The sequence below is a fragment of the Cheilinus undulatus genome, linkage group 7, assembly GCF_018320785.1.
Source record: "Cheilinus undulatus linkage group 7, ASM1832078v1, whole genome shotgun sequence".
Taxonomy (NCBI): Eukaryota; Metazoa; Chordata; class Actinopteri; order Labriformes; family Labridae; genus Cheilinus; species Cheilinus undulatus.
Window position 1 is genome coordinate 26411649 of NC_054871.1, and position 23400 is coordinate 26435048.

The 23400-nt window shown below is 39.1% G+C and overlaps 1 protein-coding gene across 1 annotated transcript in view; it reads right to left on the minus strand.

Annotated features, from left to right (window-relative positions):
* The window catches only part of xpr1a (xenotropic and polytropic retrovirus receptor 1a), a 110553-nt gene that overhangs the window by 31699 nt on the left and 55454 nt on the right, over positions 1-23400 (minus strand). Inside the window, exon 3 of the mRNA XM_041791819.1 lies at positions 420-521. Coding sequence (XP_041647753.1) covers positions 420-521 — 102 coding nt within the window. The remainder of the gene's footprint in view (positions 1-419; positions 522-23400) is intronic.

Sequence of the window (23400 nt, forward strand, 5' to 3'; positions counted from 1 at the left end):
CAACGGATGCGTTTTGATTTAGTCTTCTTCAATGCTGAAGAAGACTAAGTCGAAACGCGTCTGTTGTGCCTTGTTTGCCTTTAATGAAACTACCTAAAAGGACATTTTGAGTGCTGACACCTCTCCTTTTCTAGTGTTCATTTAAGAGGCCAAAAGGAAACAGGGGAATCATAGCAGCCATGATGCGTATACTATAGACATACCATACAGCAAGTATATCTCTGGTCTAAGGGATAAAAACTGAGCTCACTTTTAGATAATCCAGCATTGTAACAGCTTGTTGTAAAATGGGGAACACGGTAATACACTGTCTTTAAGTATTTCTACAAAGCAGCCCCACTGTCAAGCTGATCTTATATTTACACTGAAAGTGCTTCCTTTATTTGACATACTGATTTTAAATCATGTTGAATAAATACCTGAATAGAATGTGTTGATTTTCAGGAGCTCCTTCTCACAGGTTTGGAAAAACCTCTCCTCAAACTTGGCGTAGTATCTCTTCACCGTGTCTTCATCTGTGACTGCAAGAAAAACAAGAAGAGAAAAAAAAAAGGTGATAATCGTCTCAAAAGTCCATCGTACTTTAAAAGAATATTGACCAAAAGAAGAGCCAACACCTCATAGCGAGGAGACAATGGCACATCACAGTGTTTGCTGTGGTAAGAACAAACAAAAAGGTTTATAAAGTATAACACTGATTACAGAAACACCAACATATCAACACTCTAGTAAAAGAGGTTGTCATATGTTTTCTCAAATGTGGGTTTATTTTGTTTTATTTTTTTATTCATTTTTTATGTGAAGCCTTTTCACATATCCACTCCTGAAAATCTAGAGAAAATTTCAGGCACGGGGCCTCTAGTGTAAGGATGAAAGACATAACAAAGAAAGAACTACAACTACTGCCATTAATATGCCTCTTTTAATATTCTGGTAAAAGAAAATAAAGTGGTGGGTCAAAAAGAAAGGCTGGGGGGCACAGATGGTCTAGTGGTTCAAGATGTGCCCCATTTACGCAGGCGGCCTGGGTTCAAGTCTGGCCTGTGGCCACTTTTCTGCATGTGTCTCCCTTACTCTCTCATCCCTGTTTCTGACTCTAACACTGTCCTCCTCTATAAAGGGAAAGGCTGGGGTGGTTTTGTGGGAGTGTGATTGTTAGTAATCACATTTCTTTAATGATGTAGGTGCATGTTTTCTTATAATCTTGGGATAACAGTGCTAGGTAATTGCAAGGTGTCTACTGATGCACAAAAGTATGACCTTTGACCCCCCAAAATCTAAAAGTTCACCCTCAGGGCCAAGTGTCAGTTAGGGCCAAATTTGACAGAAATCCCCCAATGCAATCTTAAAAATGAAGCTGCAAGATTTAAGGTTGAAGTGACCTTGACTTTTGACCTCTGAAATCTAATCAGTTCTTAATTCAAGTGGTATTTGTGCAAAGTTTGAAGAAAATCCCTCAAATAAATATCATGTTCACAAAACGACAGAATGCAATCTATGTACAGATGGACAACCTAAAATATAATTCCTCTATTCTGGGAATAACAATGCACAGTGGTTCTCTGCTGGTCTAATGTCTGGACCCACCACTGCCTCCCTAAAGGTAAATCATAACTTAAAATTTATTTATTTATTTTCTAATCATAATAAATGTTTTTAATGAAATATGGAGCAGTTCGGACTTGAGAGAAAGAGATAGAGACATATCCTTTAAACAAAAGTACATTGCAGACTTTTTGCAACATATTTTTTCCAGGTACAAATCCCAGACCCACTGAAAATCACTTTGCGACCCACTTCCCAACCCAACCCATTATTTTAGAACCATGCAGAAATGGCAGATGAAGTCATTTCTGTTATTTTTACAAAACTGTGCACCTCTCTATTAGTTCTTGTAAGTTTCTTTGCATGTAGGCTCACAGACATCCATTCAGTGTTAAAATTAAATTAAACATCTTCCTTCCATTTCTCTCCAGTCTGAAAAACCCTTCATGTCTTTTTCAGGCGCAGTCAATTCAATCAGCATCGATGCTGTCTTTAACAATCTTCTGCTTCATTCACAGCAGGCTACCTGACACCCAAGCAAGCTATCATTGTGGCCACTGGTTGGATACAAGTTTTAAACCTTGCATTATGGCAAAGCAGTGACAAAATCTGGCAATGAAGGCTGATCACGTACATCAGGGTTCATCAATGCCATTTTCACAAGGGCCAGCTTTTTCTAGACAGGCGTTGTGGGGGCCGGACTAAAATGAAATCAATATTTTGGTCTAGTTAACTTCTTTTTTTTTTTTTTTAATCCTTTAAAAATGAATGAACTTTGAGCCTTTAACAGTGAGATCAGTCCATGTTCATGATCTCTATCACTGAGTTTGATGCTAATGTTCTGTCTTGATTGGCTAAAAACACATGCAGGAAACTGATATTCTGTAAAGATTCTCAGGAAGGGAAATTGCACTCTCAAAGGGCCTTATGTGGACAATTGATGTGAAAAACTGCAGCTTTTATCAAGATAAGAACAATAAGTTTGCATTTACCATGCCAAATCACAACTATACTTGTGTGCTTCTTGTTTGATAAGTTTTAAGGTTTTAACTTCAAGAAAAAGTTAACAATAGCATGCCTTATTTTTCCCTTACAAATTTTCTGACTTTAATATGATGGGAAGCCACTGGGCCGACCTTTGAATGACTCAGTTTTGGTGTATCCCAGTTTCAGAGCCAGAATGTCAAAAGACCATTTTCATTCCTCAGAATGGGAGGATGTAGGTTTCTAGAGTGGATATAACATCAGATCCAATAGTGATATACCGCAGCGTAAACATTTGTGGTTATATAAACGAGCCTAGGCGGTAGCTGCTGGATTGAGAAGCTTTCTATTCAACACAGCAATCAGAAAGAGACGCCCGGGGCTGCAGCCTGTCGATATCACTCTGCTCTGGTCACACACACATTCACTCCCTACAACTGCAGCATGGATATATGAGCCTTTGATGAAAAGAGGAAAACTGCTCGACAGCAGATTTAAAGTCCAACAGTTTTACAAGGGAAATAAATGAGAAACGCTCCAGCTGATGCTTACGTGATCAATTAGAAGTTAATTGAACTGAACTCTGCAGGTTGCTTACTAGAGCTGCAAGCTTCTAGAAAAAAAAAAACGTCAGTACCCAGATCTGGTTAAAAATGACTTTAGTCCTAAAGTATATGCACCCATACACTCATTTTATTTTTTTTACTGGGATAAGACCTTGAGATGTTTACTCATTATTGTGAGAAACCAGCATTGTTAACGAGGGACCCTGAGACATATCTTACAAAAAAAAAGAAAAAACAAAATGTGCTCCTTACTATAGAAAAAAGAGAATTTATTGATTCAAGCCCTATTCGATAGAGCTGCTCCATTTCTGATATAAATATCATTAAAAAAGGTTTTACTGTATTTTGAGATCACCATCATTGGAAATTTTAATCTGTGATTTTCTTGCCTTTATGATCGTGGGAAGTCGGTCTGAGTGCATCAGAACAAAATCATTATGGTTCTCAAACTATATGGAGCTATGATTGTTGCAAAAGTATTTGCAAATACGTACAAAGATCTGTGCACAAATCCACAAATGCATGTATGGATCTGCAAATGTGTGTAAAGAGCTGCAAACGTGTGCAAAGTTTTGCAAATTTGTACAAAGATCCACAAATGCGTGCACTAATCTGCAAGTATGTAGATCAATTTGTATTTGTGGACTTAGTTCATTTTGGTTCAGAATCTGCCTCTCAATTGGCTGTCATACACACGTGACTTTTGCAACACTTGCAACACCGTGCACCATTTGTACTCAGATCCGTAAGCATGTGCTTAGATCTGTAAGCGTAAAGACTGGGTCTGTTGCCCTCAGCGCAGGCTCACAGGCAAGTCTGCCTTTCTCATCACAAAGGCATCACACAGGAGGCAGCAGTTAAGACTTAGTAAGGGCTCTATATAACGTCAGTGTGGAAGGAGAAATGTTATCATATTATACTGTTATTGTTAATATTCATATTTTCATTGAAAGAGTGACGACAATAATGACTTCCTTATCTCCAAAATTGTATCACAGTGGTGGTTGAATTGCCATCTCTACAAGACAGGAGTTCATTGTGTTGTATTTAACAGAAATCCCCATTATGACGCTGTATGAGCTAGGTGATGTTAACAATAAGATGAATAGAGTGGTCTGCAGCAGGTAATAAGAAATACATTTTTAGAACATTGCAAGATTCGAATCCAGGACTAGGTGAATGAAAGTCCGTGATACTGCCACACAGCCACTTGATCGACACATCCACCATCAGCGGAGTGATGTGATTTAGATGTCAACATTGGTCGGTGCCATTTAGCTCTGTGCCAGACCGACAATCTTTCTCTTCCCCTGGTATTTATATAAATATAAATGTTACAGACCACTCTATCAATCTTATTGCTAACATCACCCGGTTCATACGGCATCATTTCTGTTAAATACAACACAATGAACTCCTGTCTTGTAGAGATGGCAATTAAACCACCGCTGTGATACAATTTTAGAGATAAGGAAGTCATTATTTTCTTCACTCTTTCAATGAAAATATGAATAATAACAATAACAGTATAATACGATAACATTTCTCCTTCCACACTGACGTTATATAGAGCCATTACTAAGTCTTAACTGCTGCCTCCTGCTGCAGATTCTGAACCAAAATGAACTAAGTCCACAATTACAAACTGGTCTACGGATTTGCAGATCTGTACACACATTTGTGGATTTGTGCACGCATTTGCAGATCTGTACACGCATTTGTGGATTTGTGCACACATTTGCAGATCTGTGCATGCATTTTTGGATTTGTGCGCAGATCTTTGAACACATTTGCAAATACTTTTGCAACAATCATAGCTACATAAGCCTACAGCTGAAAAATTTGACATAGTATAGCCATCGTTTGCAAACAAGAGCAAACCTCAACTGAGTTTAAAGATGGCCAGATAACAAGAGAGAGTCAGGAAAAGGAAAGGACAAAACCATAGATCTCTATTGCAATACCAAGTATAATAGATTTCAGAATAGTCCAGGAAACTCACTTACTAAAGACGGTGATTGAAGAAGATAAGAATGGAGATGAGAGAAAAGAGAAAACGCTGATGTATCTGCAGAGAGAAGTATCTGAAGTATAGAACATCAATGAAGGAGGTAAAAAAGAGAGATGGAGACAGATGGTCTCCAGTCTTCTGCCCAGCTGCACAATTCAGCTGCACTCACAGCTCTTTCAACCCTACAGTCATAAAGCTGACTGTCTGACTGCTGCAGAACCATGGATAGATGGATTGGTGACCGTCAGGGTAGAAGGATGCATGCTTGAATTGCTGACTGATGGTCTGCAGAACAGGTTTGCTGAGTGACTGAGAACCAGGCCAGACAGAGTGCCATGACAGAATGAATAATGGTGCAACCTGCTCCTTTAGTTCAACCTACAGGCAAACAGAAAACTGAGCTGGACTGTAAATTAAAGTAAAAGGTTACAAAGCTAATGAGCAGCGTGTATGAGAGAGAAGTGAAGGATAGAGACCCAGTGAAGAAGGAGGGAAAGACGTTGAGCAGGTAGTGAACTGTGGGTCATTTAACATCTATGTCTACTTTTACCATGCACAAAAAATTACTATTTAAACCCTTCAACCTTTATGAGAAAACCTAATTAAAATCATCTTAACATGCATTTTTTTTAACTCTGGTTTTTCCATGATATCCATAATCTCTGGTCGTTTCTCAAGATATCGACTTAATTATATCATTAACACATGCAAAAAGGAGAATTAAATTTGGTTGTTTTTCAGTAACTGATTACTTTTATTGAAAAAGGGCCTAACAATAGTTGACTTGAATTGCAAAACTGCCTCATTACATTACTTGTTACATCCAAAAAGAACTCTAAGTCCACTTCCATATTACTACGTGATGCGTTACTCCCACTACTTATCACTAGATCAAAATGCTGGTTTACTTTACAAGTTAATTTTCAATCTCATAAGAAAACAACTGAGGTCAAATTTTTATCACTGTGAAATTATTTCTTTTATCCTGACCCTCCTACAAACAAAATTATCTACTGTGGTTGTACCATGATCGTTTGGATTATATTTAGGATGAAAGCTGATTGGCGCATCTCATTTGATTGACAGATAGCTCGGCAGGCAGAGGCTCCGTTTCTGTCAACCTGAATGCTAGCTAGCAGGCTGACAGGAAGTCGCACTTAGTGGGTGGGCTGTTGGGTTGATCCAAAGTTCGGTTGAGACCACACTTTCAATATGGAAGCCTCCACGGATTGGCTTCAAGAGCCGTTTGAGCAAGCAGACGACTGACGTCACACGGGGTTTGTCCAATTCTTTCTACAGTCTATGGCTAGAGCAGAGCTGATGCCCCACTGTGTGATTATTCCTACATTAATAATTTGGTCTAGTACTGGATATGCACGTTAGAAACGCTGAGCAAACTGACTCTGCTAACAGACGTGTGCCTTCTCTCCAGGCTCACCTTAACACTGCGTTCACACCTCCGCGTCACCCCTTAAACTCTGGTATTTTTTATTTCTTTACAAAGAAACTAGCAGGTATTGCTATTTAGTTTTAAAATCATTAAGATCTAGGCCCAGCAGTCATAAAAAACAAATGTATTTGGGACTCTTTAACAGTTTCCCATTTCTTGCATAAGCACTCATTCTGCAAACTTACAGAGATGTTTTAGCAGAGTTCCAGTGTATGTATTTTGTGAAATTGCCTTTATTCCCACTTGTATGCTGACTAGCAGAGTGAGTGCGTTGGTAGATGAAAGTGTCGATGTGGGGGCACTTTACAGGTATAGAAAGGGTTATGAAATTACTTTGCACCCCCGGCTCTTTCATTCCTGCTGACCCTGCGCACACTGAACACATCAGTGGAGGTGTGTATTTCCACATATCAGTACACGTACATGTATCTTTGTGTGTGTAATTATGTGTGTGAGGTATATAATGAGATCAGAGGCCGGAGTGAAAAAGAGTTCATCTATACCGCTGTAGTGTTTTTACTGTCACCGGTCTAACTCCACCTGACACACTCCAGATAGTATCAGCATATCTTTATTATCACAATTATTGTCTGAACCTGTCTGCTTAATCTGTCCTACTGTGTCAATTCAACAAAACCTGATTACAAGAATTCTTTATTCTGTAATTATGAGGCTTTCACTGTGTCTTTGATTTAATCTGTGGTGTCAGTGTTTCTATGGATTTGACAGCTTCTCTCAGCTACACAGTATGGCTTCTCATTATCTCCAGTCCTGGTGGCTATAAGGGGAATTTCCAGAGCCTAAAAATGCTCACAAAGGGATCTGAAGGTAGAAAAGAAGGCTGAGCTTAATGAGAAATGAGATACTGAAAGGACAGAGAGAAAAAGATACTTGTGATATTGGTGGGTAGTAAAGCTGTATGAATTCCATCACAAATCTTACTTTTGCCATGAAATGGATTTTTGCAACACTGTCATTACAGGTTTAAACACACATTTGGTTGTTGTGCATGCACCGGGAAAACAGAGTCAATAGCAGAGCATTTCATCCACAACAGCAGTTCAATAAAAGTAGTCCAACAGAGTGATTTGTAACAGACAGCAGTTCAGATTGAATCCTGGTTTTCTGCATTCATTGTGACACTAAGAAGCAGAGCCAGATGGACTGACTCACTGGATAGCACCACCTCCCCCTTGTGTTGGAGCAGGTGTCAGCAGGTGTTAGAGTAAACATGCAGCACAGTGGTCAGGTAAACCTGAGTGTTTCTGATCTGGATCCACTCAGTTGGCAAGTGCTGCAGCAATTTACATCTCCATTACAACAGCTTGAACAACTGCTTAAAGACGTTTAATGGATGACTTGCTTGTCCAAGCTGATTCAAAGTAGGCGGTGGCTGTGACTCATGATGTCTGTCAACACTGTAACTGTATTCACTCACCACTAATTGCAGCTCCTCTTAAACCCTGTTTTTAAGTGATACATATATTATTTCAACAAGTTCTTCTCAAAAAGTCCCTTCTTCGAACACTTTATGTTGAACAGTAATGCCGTGAAATGAGATGTTTTCAGCGGCAGCTGAACACCACAGAGGGACAGAAATGAAACTTAAAACCACGAATTCATTTACAAGCTACAGCATTACAAAAGCATCTCTCTGTCATCTCATGCATGTTTCAGATGGGATGCGTGTTTGCTGCATGACGTCTGTTGTGCCTGTCCACTCAAGTTTGCATTGTCACTGCTTTCATTTTGGGCACATATAAGCTGCCTTGCTGCCACAGCCCAGTCCTTCTTCATACATTTTACCTCAGTAAATTTCCCTACAAGTGGCTTCATTCATTGAATAGGCTAAACAAGCTGGAAAAACTTCTGTACAATGAGATGAGTTTCACAACAGAAATGCTGAACTGGGTTTTTACTCTCAGAGCTCGTGGTGAAACCCCTCTGTCCCCCACAGGTCAGGAGGCATGTGGGATTAGTGCATATACATGTGTGTATGTGCTAGCAAAGAGGAAGAGATGATGATGATGATGATGAGGCTCCCCAGCAGAAATAAGGGCTTTGTCCCTGTAGGGTGAGGTAGTGATTTATGCCTCTGCTCCCTCCGTGGGTCAGTATTTATGTGTGTTTGCGCATCTTTTTACCCTGTTTCAGCCCTGGTACTTCAAGTGTCAACAATAAACATGATCCTCTCTTGTCTTAAGAGACTAAATAAAACTCTTTTTACAGTATTTGTAAGGACATGCAGTAACAGTGATATTTACATACCTTTCTGACCATCCAGAGTGAGTATTAACAACAGCAGAGACCCTTTAACTTATGAACAGGGAGTGAAAAATCAATTTGTGCTTTGATTAAGCCAAGGCACATTACTGACTCTAAATTACAGTTATAAAAGTCATGCCAACACCGCTGGATTTTTGTTCTTCCATTCCAACACAAGCAGGTGAATGAGATATTTTATTCATATGTGAAAATAACTACATTTACTTCTTTAAACTTCAAAATAATCAATGACATTCATGTTTTTAATCCACTATTTTGGGTTTGTTAATGGAAATATCAAAGATGTGTTATACTTTTTAAATTTGTTTCATTGCAAATGACTTGCTTTGGTTCATAAACAGTAGCTAACTCAATATTCCAATTTAAACCAAATTTTGATTAAATGTAAAATGTTTTAGAGCCCAAAAAGGCATTTTAATATTTAATATTTTGTCTGGCTGTCAAAATATAGGAAAAACCTCACAGAACAGAACTGAAAAATATGTTTTCTATCTACAGCATATTAATTCAACTTTTTTCAATATTTGTGCTTTTTTCCATTTGATTTAGCGCCCTCAGCGCCAACAGCCAAATCACTCCACCGTCCATATTAGCAAAAGAATCCTTTGCCCCAAAACCAGCATGGAGATAATTAGACAAACTTTTGTACAACACACTACATCACAGAGAGCAGCATATTTTGTTCATCATTGCCTTCATTTTTTCAGACAAAGAATTGTGCTGGTAGCTAGAAAAACAACTCTTGACCCGCAGAATTCCCAGGGCGGCCCGTAGCAGCAGCCCCCCCACCCCCCTTCTCACTAACCCCTTCTTCTGTAGATTGTATAAATAAATGATGAGACAGCTTCCCAAGACCCCCTCTACTCTACACCCTGAAACCCTTCACACACACTAACATACACCCTACCCCCACCTTCTTATATTCCCATACAGGCGTTCTGTGACTCGACCCCATAAAACCAGCACATAAATCCTTTAAGGAAACCCTCCGGTTTGCTGACAGTGAAAGAAAACAACAACCAACTCAAACATGTACATGACTACCTGCACCAGCATCCTGCACAAATCAGAGAGATTTTTTGCAATGACAAATTAAGTGTGTTTACCGTTTAAAATATGAGATTTCTCCATTGCTGCTGCTTCTTTATAATCCACTAAAGAAATAAAAGACAATGAGCATGCAGACTTAATAAGTCTACAAAGTCACTTTTAATGTGTGGAACTGATTCCACTGGGTAGTCGTCAGCTGAGTGATTAATAGCACACACAAAAAACAGAAATATATGTATTTTTAACAGAAAAATACAATGCACTGAGAACAGACAGCTGGTGAGAGATTTTTTGTTAGAAACCCCGCTCAAACTTATAAAACGGGAAAAATCAGCAGAGATGAAAGCTATCCCTTTGTCCACAGGGGTCAGCACAATTCAAAAGTTCCTCATGAGAGCTTTCCTTAAAAGAGGAATAACAGTAATAGAGATGTACATGAATTTACTCAGGGAATAATAGGTTGAAGAAAAGGATTAAAAGAAATAAATATGGGGAGAGCCACACCCATTTCCTGAGAGGGGCAGAGTCAGGGGCAGAGTCAGACAGCTCATTAACATTTAAAGCCACAGTTTTGAGCAGGGCTGGAACAGAGGGGGTTTTAGACACGCAAACATCTAATACTGGAGTGTTTTTTCAGAAACAAATGTCACAGGCATGTTTTGGGGACCTCTGAGACCAATAAAAACTTGTCTTAAAGGTGTAGTGTGTAAAACTGAATATCAACATCTAGAAGTGGGTTCTAGATTGCATTTCTCTGCTGGAAACTATGGCAACCAGTTGAATTTAATGTGTATCTGTAATGTGAATACAATACAATACAATACAATAACTTTATTTATCCTTTTTTTCCTTTTTTCCTCTATGTTACCATGGAAACATGTAAAAATCCAAGATGGTGGCATCCATGGAGGGGACCCCCCTATGTATGAATTAAAGGTTTATTCTGAGTTGTTTTTTCAAAATAGCGATTTTTGAATTTAGATGACTAAACACGTATTTAGATAGACTGTCATAGAAATGTTTGCTTTATTTTACCAAGTTTGTACGGCTAAATGCTACAAGGCTAAATGTTACACACTGCACCTTTAAAGGGGTAAAATATGTGACCTTTAAGGACGTAAGTTTTATGTCAGAACTACATTTAAATATGGTGCTCACAGTGCTTTCAGTTTAAAACAGTACAACCTACAAAACAGCACACTTGCCTTCTCTCTAACTGACCAATAAAAACCAACAACAGGCAGGACTTATGATAGCAGCTATGTCAGCAATGACTGAGGAGCAACTGATGTGACTTGTTTTTTTCAAGGGCAAAGTTTCTGAATCTAAAGCAGCAGCACTTTCCTTTACATTGTTAACATGTTGTCTTGGGGATCCTTTGAAAAACAGAAATAATAAGGGCATAGAGATATCTAAAAATGACATAACAGATGCATCTGAGTAAAGCACAAGTCAACTTTCAACAACATGATACGGTACAATACAGTATGGCATGATACAACACAATCAAATACAATATAACACAGTAAAACACGATACCCTATGACACGATCAATACAATATGGTTCATACAGTCCATTTGTGGGTAAAATTATTCATAAAAGCACAATCAGCCAAGTTATTTTGCAATTCAATGATCTGCCTCCTGCTTCATTCTGTAAACCTCTCACAGTTAGTTTTGAAAAACAATAAACGTGAGAAGAAGAAGAGTAATAACGTCCTCTGTTTTAGGAGTCCAGCTATCATCGTTCATAACAGCACAGGCTGAAGACAGGGGAGGACACGGCATCTATCTCTTCACGATCACTTAAAAAAGCCATAACAAGACCCCAGACTCTGGTATTTTATGTTCTACTTCTTGAGCTCAGTTTATCTCATTTAATGACAACTCACAACAGGATATAAACTTTGCTCTGCTAGAATTACTGCCTGGGGAGCTGAGGAGGCCATTAGATTATGATTATCGCTGTATTAGCTTTCTTATCTCTTTCCTCCAAGCAACACAGGTGTAAATCAGACATGACGAGAAGGAAAAACTGAGCCATAAAAGAAAATAGGTTGGCTTAACTCTGGGATAATATTAGTCTAGTGAGACAAAGAGAGTGAGCGCATAAAAAACAACTTCAACATCCTCCAGTGCCAAGCTTAAAGGAGGGAAACACAACACTAAAACCAGCCAGATACCCCCCTCCTCCTCTCACCTCTCCCCCTCCACTTATTCCCATTCAGCCCTCCAGCCACAATTAATTCTACCAATCATGTCTCTCATGGAGGCCAGGGGAGCATTAAGAATGCACACTCACTGGGCGAGACCGCCAGCCAGGGACGACCGGAGGCAGGAGGAGGAACTGCTGCAGCTCTAAATCTATTGTGTGCTATTTATACTGTCAGACTGCAAGCTAAGCACATCAAAAAAAATACACAGCACCAGGGTAGAGTAGTGAAAACGATATGACAGAGAGAATCACATATTCAACACTTTCCTGGAAGTGTTAATGTCTCTGTTTCGTGTGAGAGAGATAGACAGGACGGGAGAGGGGCATGTGTGATGGGTAGCAAGAGCCAAGTCAGAGCTTTATGAGACAGAAAGAGTGTACGGAAGAGGCCAGATGGGCTGTGAGATGATCCTGGGAACTAGAGAGAAAGCACACGACACCCAAAACATTTGAGTGTATGGGACAGTCATAGAAAGAAAGTGGCAGAAATACAGAAGAGAAAAAGAAGAGAGCATATTCTCTCTTTGTGTTATACTTGATAGTTAACTGATGTGAACTGCTTTCTCAAGAGCCTACTTTGACACATTCATTATAGGCCAGTCAGAGCAGTACAGCATATCACATAGTACACAGCAAAATCTGTGTAGCCAAATTAACACTGTCAGAGTTGAGAAAAAAGCTAAAATACAGATGTCTTTTCACTTTGGGTGTAAATTTGAAGTTTTTACAATTTTTAATTATTGACACATTGCAATGTACTTCTCATAAATGGTAAAGATTGCCGTTTTGTAGTGGAAACCTGTGGTAAAGTCATTTGTTTTCTGGTAAGGATGCAGTAAAGAAACAAATGCAGAGCTGAGAATCATCCTTTGATGAGAATCAGCTCACTATCCTTTCCTGTAGCTCACCCAGTGGCCCATGTTGGAAGTGGGAAACTCAACGGATAACTTCACTCATGGTGTAGAAATGTCTAAGATCAAAAAGAACAATAATCCAGCAGAACCAAGAGCAAAGGAATCTAAGCAGTGATCACTATACTGATCAGCAGGTGACATCTAACATGTACAAATACATCTAAACAGTTTGCACAAAGGCATGATGGGAAAACTGCTCCCAAGATTTGACATGGCAGTCTGAATTGCTTAGAACAACTAAACACAGATGCTATGTAAGGATGTTGTCCTTTCAGTAGTAGCTAATACCGTTCATACACAGTCACTCTTCATTAATGCAGCAGTACAAGCTATTTAGGGTTAAATGTCAACATATGACTGCAGGAGCTAGGCAACAATCCCTTGAGTCTTCTGGTTGAGGGACGACCAGTTTTACCACTGTGCCTTAGCTGCTCCATCTCGATTACAGGATCACCGGAGTCCCAGGCTACATGTCTATTATGAGACTCCAGTGATCCTGTAATCAGGTAAATCGCAAGTTTATGTTTTAATTGTGTGGAAAATCCTGTTTCATCTGATATTGCAACAGTTGTAGCACAAACTGCACGAGATAAAACTGAGAAATTCGAGATCTGATTGCAGTAATTGGTCTGGAAATATGGAGCTAAGGCACTGAAACATGTTGGACATGTAAAGGGTTTTAGGACTGGGCAGCACATCTGTCAAAGATAGAGTAATATGACAGACAACAGTCACTTTTGTTACAGATTTCTGCAGGACTTTAAAATAGATTTGTAGAATTTGTTATTTTTCTTTAATGCTCTAAAAGAAACTAAGTGCTTTAGGCCTGGTTTACATTATGAAGTTGAAAAAGTGTAGTTTTTCTTTCCAGAAAGATCAAACTGCATTTGACAAAATTAAAGTAACTTTATAATGAAGTGGTTTTAAGAGAGGAAAAACTTTTTATCATGTAACCTTTGCAGCAATTACCTTTCATTCATGATGAGACAGTGCGTTGTTTAAAGTTCACTAATAGGCGAAGTTTTAGCATTTCTGAGAAATTCATAAAGTAGGTCATGTTTGATATCATCATTGCTTTGTCCATACTGCCTATAATCACTGTTTAAAATCTGCCCTGTCAGTTAGCTTTGCCTGCATTTACTCAACATGCTTGTATTGAGCCCTGGCAGTTTAAGCCTACATGTGCATAAAGAACAGACATACTGAGGTCAGCTCATCAGAGAAACCAAAAGCACTAAGATGACTTGATTTGGGTTCATTTTAAGGCTAAAAGTGCATCTCTGAAAGCTCACAGGAGGTTTAATGGGAGAAAAACAGATGTAGAGAGAAGTTAGATGAAGTAGAAGCAGCCAGAGAAGAAGAAGTAGGTCATAGATACTTCCAATCAGACAAACAGGAAGTCCAAAGAAGCAGCATTATTGACCAGAGGGGCTGATGGGAAAGTTAATTACCCCGACTCTTTATTCTTCAGACAGGAGCACTTCCCTTCTCCCCAGTCTCTCCTTATTTTACTAAGCTGCTACTGTGAAGTGTTATCTCTGACTGTCAGAGCAAGGGAAAGTTTGGCTCACAACCCTTCTCTCTCTTTCTCTCCTTCCTTGAAGACAGTATTTCTCAAAGTCCGTCTGCCTCCCTGTATCTCTGCAGGTAGAGAGACCTAAGGAAAAGGCAAATTGATAACATTTAAAAATAAAAAAATTCCCACAGACTTTTCAGCTTCAATCCCTTTTCTTAAACTTTGTAAAACATATTTAGTCCTTTGGGATCTAGAATTTTTAAAAAAAATCCCATTTGTCTGTCCATAGAGTCCACTCTGGGGATTATATAGACTAAAATGTCTGTCTGGTCTGATCAAATATTGTTTTGATTAGCATGTGTTATATTTCTCAGTGTCAGCGTTGGCTATTTAATGTGATATGCATTACCAATATCACGTTTCCATAAACGGTCTGCCCCTACTGGGGTAATGCAAATTTATTCCTGAGGCAGTGATGAAATAAAACATGTAGAGAAGTATCAGTGTCTCAGCATGGAAATTCACATCCTGCACAGATCTCTTATAAACACGAGTTATGCTCATCTAATCTTTAAAAATCAGGTCTGATTTCAAGGAGGTTCCTCTAAAAAGATCAGCCATTGTGGAGCGTGAATATAAAGTGTAGAATTATATAAGAGTGCAGATCGCAGATAACTCACAAAAGATTTGATGGGATTTGATGCAATGCAGTGCAAAAAGCAGCCCACAGTATTGATTATATTGCGATACAGCAGTTCTGTGATGATCTGTCACTAGATAGTGACACAATAAGCCCAAATAAAGTTAAAGTGACAGATGAATGTGTTCACTGTAATATGGGGTCTGTTTCTTCACTTATCATGCTGCATCCTTTAATTTCTTAACGATCCCATGTCAGTCAGGCTGCAGACCGTTTATCTCTGACCACCACTCTCATAGACCGTTCATCTGAGACACCATATATCACAGAAATACACACTAAAATTTTTTGAAACAAATTGGATTAAACCTCTGTTAAAGGTTATTGTAAGGGTTAGAATACCAAAAGTTAGAGTCCAAAAGCCTGACCTGCAAAACCTGATTACAAAACATTTAATAAAGCAGTTAGTCTGTTTATAGGAAAAAGTTCGTCCTCCATGAAAACATTCTAATGCAGCCAGCGTAGTTTATGTAGCTCCATTAGCTACATACGCTATGTAGGTAATGTAGCTAACGAAGCTAAGTGTCTAACGGAGCTACATAACTAATGTACGTATCTACATTTTCTGCATAGCTAATTTAGCTTTAGCAATGCTTACTAAAGCTCACTTTGCTAAAGCTCAATTGCTACAGCTAACTTGGCTATAATGGAGCTATGTAGTGAACGTAGCTAAATCTAAGCTCACAATGCAGCTACGTAAACTACATAGGTAGGTCATCTGTGTAGCAACATTAGCTTTAGCTGTGTTTGCTCACGTTGCTAAAGCTAATTAAGCTACATCAGCTTATGTAGCAATGTTAGATACGTAGCTAGTAACTTTAGCCAAAGCTAACGAAGCCATCATTTGCGCAACTACTTCAAAAACAGAGCTATACATAATTTAATCCTGGATTACAACACTGGCCTTTTTCTTCTTTTTTATTTATGAATGTTTTCTAGTCCTTAATGTTTGCAATGTGGTTATTTCATGAATCGAACACCCAAACTTTGTTTCTGAATAAAGCTATATAAAGCTGGAAAAACGCTGTACTGGCAAATTACAGCACTTCCTTTCTGAGATATATGGCATCTCAGATGAACGGCCTGGGAGAGTGGCTGTCAGAAATGTACAGTCTGCAGCCCGATCCCTCTCGATGACCCCCACTGACATTAGGGTGTCCTGTGTGGGAACACCCTGGTTTCCCACTGGAATACAACAGTGAACAAAGAAGAGTGATCAGGGTCTGACCAGGGAACAGTAGGGAATTAGAATTAGAAGACTGCAGGCCTCATATCTGGCCAGACAAAGAATAAATGTGAAGTTTTCATGGTAACTTCGCATTCTCAGTAACTGTGTTTCTTCTGTGTACTGTTATGACCCATTGTCCCCACACAAACAAGAAATTTCATCATACAATCAAACATGTTTAATGTGTACAAATTGAAATTTGGGATAGATCCTTCTTAATAAACTTAAACTTCAAAAATAATTTAAAATTTTCTTTTGAAGCCAATTAAAAAGAAAGAAATCAGAACTTTGATCACTGATTCCAAAAGAGTGTGTAACTCAATTTAAGAAGATCTGGCAGGATTTCTGAATGATCATGATCTAGAGCAGTTTAAGCTTATGAAGTTTTTATATTTCTTTTTCTTTCTTTTTTTAATACAACAGTTACATTATCCCCACGAACACCATGGCACTGCAGAGATCTCCACTTTACAGCATAAATGAATATGACACACTCACTGATGGACAACGGGTCTGCACAGAGCTTAGGAGGACGACATACCAGGACTACTCTGGATAATTAAATCATTCACTGAGTGATAATAAAATTAATTCCATTGTTTGATTAACTTGATCATTAAAAGAATGTTCTTTTCTATGATTCAGTGCTAATTAAATACAGATGATGTTATGTGATCTCAGTTGAGGCACAAAAAAAAAGAGATACAAGAGGTTTGCAGGGTTTTGCAGTAAATAATTTATTTAAAACATATGTGCCGCATCTGATTTCTGCTGTATTTCAAGAAGAGGGTCAAGGCAGATACATCAATGTCTGAATACAGTAGAAAGTGACCGATCTTCTCTCATGATCACCACCTAACAGCTTAACCCCATTAGTCAGGGCTGCTCTACACGGTCACGGCTCATTAGGACAACACTAACGTTTCTGTTCTCCTCTGGAAACAAGATTGATATTAATCATCATCTCGTCAGTGGAGAAAAGGGACCGTCAGAAATGCTTCATTGTGTAGCTGATGTCTGAATTATCTGCACTGCTGGAGACAGAGAGAGGAGCAGACCCCGGAAAGTCTTCCTTTAGCAAGTCTCTACCACCTCGGTCTTTTTCATCGCCTCTTCCTCTGCTCTTTTTGAGGCAGGATGTATGTTTACTTCTCCTCTCACCTCTCTCTCTCCTCATCTTTCCCCCTCAATGAGCTTTTAAGGTTGATACAGATGCAACCAAGCAGAAGGAAGAAGGGTGGCATCCAGGATGTTCTGCACTCATACGGAAAATCTCAGAGCTGCATCTGTACAGGGAGGCCACAGAAGAAGTCATTGGGTTCATAATTACAGGGACATTGTGTAACATTATCTATAATAGATGTACTATCAGAGGGAGGAGTTTTTAAAATGACAATTGGAGCTATTTTCAAAATAGTGCAGAATATCAAGGGTTAGTTTTGCCTTTTTTTTACATGTCTGAATTATGGATCAAAAATGCTATCTGTGTCACAGTATGTGTTCAGATCTATAAGCTTAAATACTGTCATAAAGTTATGATAAATGTGACTCTTTATTGAAATTTCTATCAACTTATGGTTCAGCCGTTCAGCGTTAAAGCCTGTATAAGCTAGTGCCTGATTCAAAGAGCAGAGCAGAGTGTTGGTCCTGCAGCTTTTGCATGACTTTACATCATCTCCATTGTATCCCAGCTTGCTCTGATGTCTCATTGTTACATTGGAAATGCACAGCATGTCGTAAGGCGGAGAAGTTTTCTAATCAATTTTGTATGAAGAAACTTTATCAAATAAGTCTGGCAATAACATGAAAAAATGTACAGCAGAATATTGTATTTGCATTCAAAGTGGAGAGTGAAATACTGGATCCAATGAAACTGTTGAAAGATAAGTAGAAAAATGAGACAGATTGATGCTTCCTGCCACTTGATTTGATTTGAACCTTAATAATTTTGCACACTGCTGATGGATGGAAAAAGGAAATTAACTGTCTCACAAATAAAGTCCCTATCACACTAGAGGACCAGGTCTCCATCCTTCCATCCCTCCATTTTTTTCTGCTTATTTGGCTCTCAGTCACAGTGACAGCTAAGCAAAATCAACCCAGGCCTGTACTCTCAGTCCAGATGGGGTATATAATACCTCTAGCGAGTCCTGGGTATGCCCCATGTAGACTAAACACAACTTTGAAAACATCAACTACAAATGGTTGACAGCATTCAAGTAATACAGTTAAAAAAAATTGTACATTTCAAGAAGAAATGTCACTCCACCTTTTCACTCATTGCACTTTTTCTTCTCCTGCTTTAGGTGTGTATGTGCAAGTGCATGTGTGTCAAAGCAACTGTCATAGGGATGGACCTAGTGTTTGATATATGATATGAGAAAATGACCTAAAGTTTTTAATTTTAATCAAAAATGTAATTAATCTTAATTAAAGGCACTGCATATATCATATATCATTTTCTTTTGTATCAAAAAAAAAAAAATCACAAAATATATTGCAGAAAGAAACAGAATTACAATATTTGTTTTTTTTCCAGTATTGTTCAGCCCTAACCGTAGGTGAGCTTTTGGAATAAAGATCCACTGGTAAAATGAAAGCTTTGCCTCATGGTTTAAGTTCCCTCTTCATCAGAAGAGTCTGGTACAACACTTGCAGTACTGCTGATGCTGCACCAACCCGCCTGCCAATCTTACCGTCCATTCTGCCCTTGCTTGCAAAAATGACCCTGAGATACTCCTTTACCTGGAGCAAAGACTCACTACCTGCCCTGAGGGAGCAAGCTACTGTTTTCAAGGTCTCATGTAGTTAAATCTTCCACCCATCTAACTGATAAGAAACCTATGTTTATTATGGCTAAAAGCTAAAAACAAAAGCACAGACAAACAAAAAATGGATCATTTTAACTTGACCTTGAAATTTACTTTAAATATTTCCCATCAACATATAGGTTGAATATCAAATATGCAGTGTGAATGAGAAAAAAATGATTTGAACATAAGAGCAGGCGCCCAAAGCTCTCTGGAGCAGAAAAGCATTTTGACAGCTATAATAACACACAACCAACTGACTGGAAGAAAATTGCTCTTCCATTTCAGCATCTCCTAGAGTGTGTCTGTTTTTTTCTATAAATGTGCCCAAAAACACTTGAATGTGTGTGAATAAGTGTGTCCCATTTTTTGTGAGCTGGTTGGCTGGGAGTGACATTGTCATTATCGACATCTCTCTCCGCTCCCCTGGATCCTGTAGCCATTAGCAACCGACTCCGGGAGCTGGCCTCTCATCGACTGCAGCCAATCGCTGTCACATCTCCGTGTGACTGTGTGCATGCATGCCAATGAGCAGGTGTTCTTTTTGTGTGTGTGTGTGTGTGTGTGTAGACGTGTCTTGTGATGGCTCTATTGTGACTGAGTGCATCTGTACTGATTATTTGATAAAATGCAGCCTCACTGTTATTCATTTATCCCCAATTTATTTTTGTGTTAGGGCAAATGTTCCAGGGCAGCTTTTTATCTCCACAGTAACACACAACTTCAGAAAATACACACATTTTAGAGCAGCCTTGCTGAGCAGAAAACTGTCTGACAGAAGAGAGCGGTCAGTGTAAAATAATCAATAGGTGTTGATTAGGCCTACTCAGTACCTTTTGTATTGCATGGAAAGCAACAGCCTTTTTTTCTGTGTGCCCAGAAATCAATACTCTGATCTCTGATTAGGTCGTGCTACACATCTCACTGAGCAGAGGAAAAGAGCAGTACACGCCAACTGACTGTGAAATAAGAGGAAAAAATTGAGAAGTCTGTGGTACAGGGGCAAACAGTATTGGAGACCTAGTTTATTGGACCACAAATTAAACTAAATGTTTTAAAGAGGCAGCAGAGGAGATCTACATATCTGCATGTAGACTGAGCCTGACTGTTTACCTCCAGTTAAAAGCCTGGCATCCAACAAGAGAAGTCAGCAATTTTCTTTGATAGACATATACAACAAATCTTTATAATGCAGCTGCAGCTGTGACATTACACTGTTAGAAAACATTCAAAAGCATCTCAGCAATAGCTGAGCATCCTCCGTCTAGACTTGTGTAGATAAACTACAGATTTGGAAATACTCTAACCTTTGGGCTGATGCTGACCCCTCACACAGCGGAGTCAACACTCCAGGCACTTGTTGGCTCTGTAACATGAAAAGCCTTTTATATTGAAGGCCCTGCTGGGAGCGTGAGTGTATAAAAAACTCCTCTTCACACTCTTCAGACAGGAATTTCTGCCTCTAGTTTATGATGTATCAGAGATGTGGGAGGAAGCAAAACAACTCAAGACTATATTTGTATCAAATGAGCATTGCTAGAGCTTCACATGGAACATTTTATGATATACAAAACATTTTAGTAAGAAGTCATGGTGAGGAAAATGTCTTGATTGATTGAATGATTTTTGTGGAAGTAAGCAATGTTAACATTCCCTCTAGAAAAAAACATCCAAATTAATTGTTATATGTGTCCAAAATTTCATACTAACATACTGCATACTGTATACTGTCCATTTTATTGTGGCCAAGTTTTTATTCATTTCATTTAAAAATTTTCCAGAAGGAAAACCATCACTGCAGCTCTCCACTGATCTGGGCTTTATGGCTGAGTGGCTGGACAGAAACTTCTCCTCAGTGCAAAACACATGAAAGCCTCCTTTTAGTTTGCAAAAAAAAAAAAACGCTGAAGCACCCTCAGACTGTGAGAAACAAGATTCTCTGGTGTTTTAAAACCAAGATTGAACTGTATGACCTCAATTCTAAACGTTTTGTCTGGAGGAAACCAGGCACTGCTCATCACTGCTTAATACCATCCTAACAGTGAAGCATGGTGGTGGCAGCACCATGCTGTGGGGGTGTTTGAGGGTGTGCAAAGCTTGTTGTGTTATATCCAAAAAAAACTTGAGGCTGTAAAGGGTCTGACACAGCAGAAAAGCAGGTCAGACAATCTCCTCACAGGGCTACAATGATTTGCTTGTTTCATGCAACCTACTGATTAGATGTTTAATTCAGATCTGAAGAGTATTTTAAAAATGTAAATAAATGCAAAGGAAGCAGGGACCAATATAGATTATGCGCATTTATTTATGATGTGAAATGATCATAATAAGCTATGTTAACATTTTAATTAAATAGTGTTAAATATTGTAGGTTCAATGCCTCAAACCTAAAGAAGTCCATATTTTCAACATGATGAAGAGAGATACTGCCACTGCACTGTAGAAAGGTAGGCTTTATATGATGAACACGTCACAACAGATGTTTTTCACTGCCAATGATCAACACTGAAAAATAAACCATCATAAAGTGCTTTATTTTAGTTTGCAGGCACAAATATACTGCACTGATCGAGTATGCTAATTAGTCTGTTTCACCGTTACCATGGGAGCTTGTCATGTGACAAACCACAGGGGTGTATGCGTCTAAGAATACCTATGAGAGGCTTGTGTGTGTGAGATCATATATTATCGCTACATTACTTGCTGGCAGCTGAGTTTAATCAGGCCGGTAATAAAAACAGGGTGGGCTGATGTAGGAGGATCCCATGGGAGTCGCAGCTCTTTGTGTCTCTTAAACCTCCATGGACCAAGACAACCTCTCCCTTTTACCCTCACAGCACCGTCATCAGGCGACGTCTGTTCAATCTCTGTTCCTCGTCTGCCCTCCTTCTTTTATCTTCATTTGCTTACCTTTAGAATTTGTAAAAAAATAAATAAATAAGAAGGCATCCGTTCCACACAACAAGGATTGTGGTGCCCTGACCCTGACAGCGTGACCTACAGACCTTCATACCAACCCCTCTTGTGGACACACCTCTTCACCTCTCTCCTGTGGCTAAGGCCCCCCCCCCCCCCCCCTTACAGCCAAGCAATGCCCCCCCCAGCATATGATGGATGTGACAGAGAAGGCCCTGGTGGCGGCTGGGAGCCTCGGCCTAGCTGATGGCTTATTCATTACAGGCAGCTTTAACTGTCCTTCAGGGGCCCTGAAATGCCGCCGAGCAGAGCTGTGCTCAAACACCAACACCATCATTGTGATGGATGTGGCAGCGGCAGCAACACTGAATCTACAGGTACACATCCTGCTGCTGATGCTGCATGTGCACAATCTCACCTGAGTAAATTTAGCTTTAGGCCTGGGACTAGAGGCAAGAGGTGAAGTAATTAATTATGCATAACTAATTAGAAACTGCATAGCTATTCAGTATTGATGTACTGTTGATTAAAGTTACTGTGCCATCTGACTGAATCACTAAAATAACTTCTTTAAACCCATACTTATGTTGAATGTTTTCGGAGAGGATTGCTGGATTTACACACATAATCACAGGGATGCATATAGTCTGTCAATATTTAATATGCCATTATAAAAACAGATACTAAATCATTGTGGCCAACATGGATACCAATATCAAAATTTGAATGAAGTTAAGACCTAAAGCTTCAGTCCTCAAAATCATTTCAAAACTCAAGGAAAAAAAGGTGTCAGGCTGTTCATTCACCCCAAAACTCTTTACTTTTTAGAACCATCTATTTCAAACTTAACAATCACTGCTGATTAACTAAACTTTCATATTGAAAGATACTAAAATCTTCATAAAACTGTACCCATTCTATAAAACAGGTTCATAAAACATAATAAATAAATAAACTCCAATTAAACTGGCTAGACAGAAGTTTCTCCTCTGCGCAAAACACATAGAAGCCCACTTGAAACTTGCAAAAAAGTACCTGAAGGACCCTCAAACTGTGAGAAACAAGATTCTCTGGTGTGATGAAACCAAGATTGAACTGTCTGGCCTCAGTTCTAAACACTACGTCTGGTGTAAACCAGGGACTGTTCATCACCTGCCCAATACCATCCCAGCAGTAAAGCATGGTGGTGGCAGCATCATGCTGTGGGG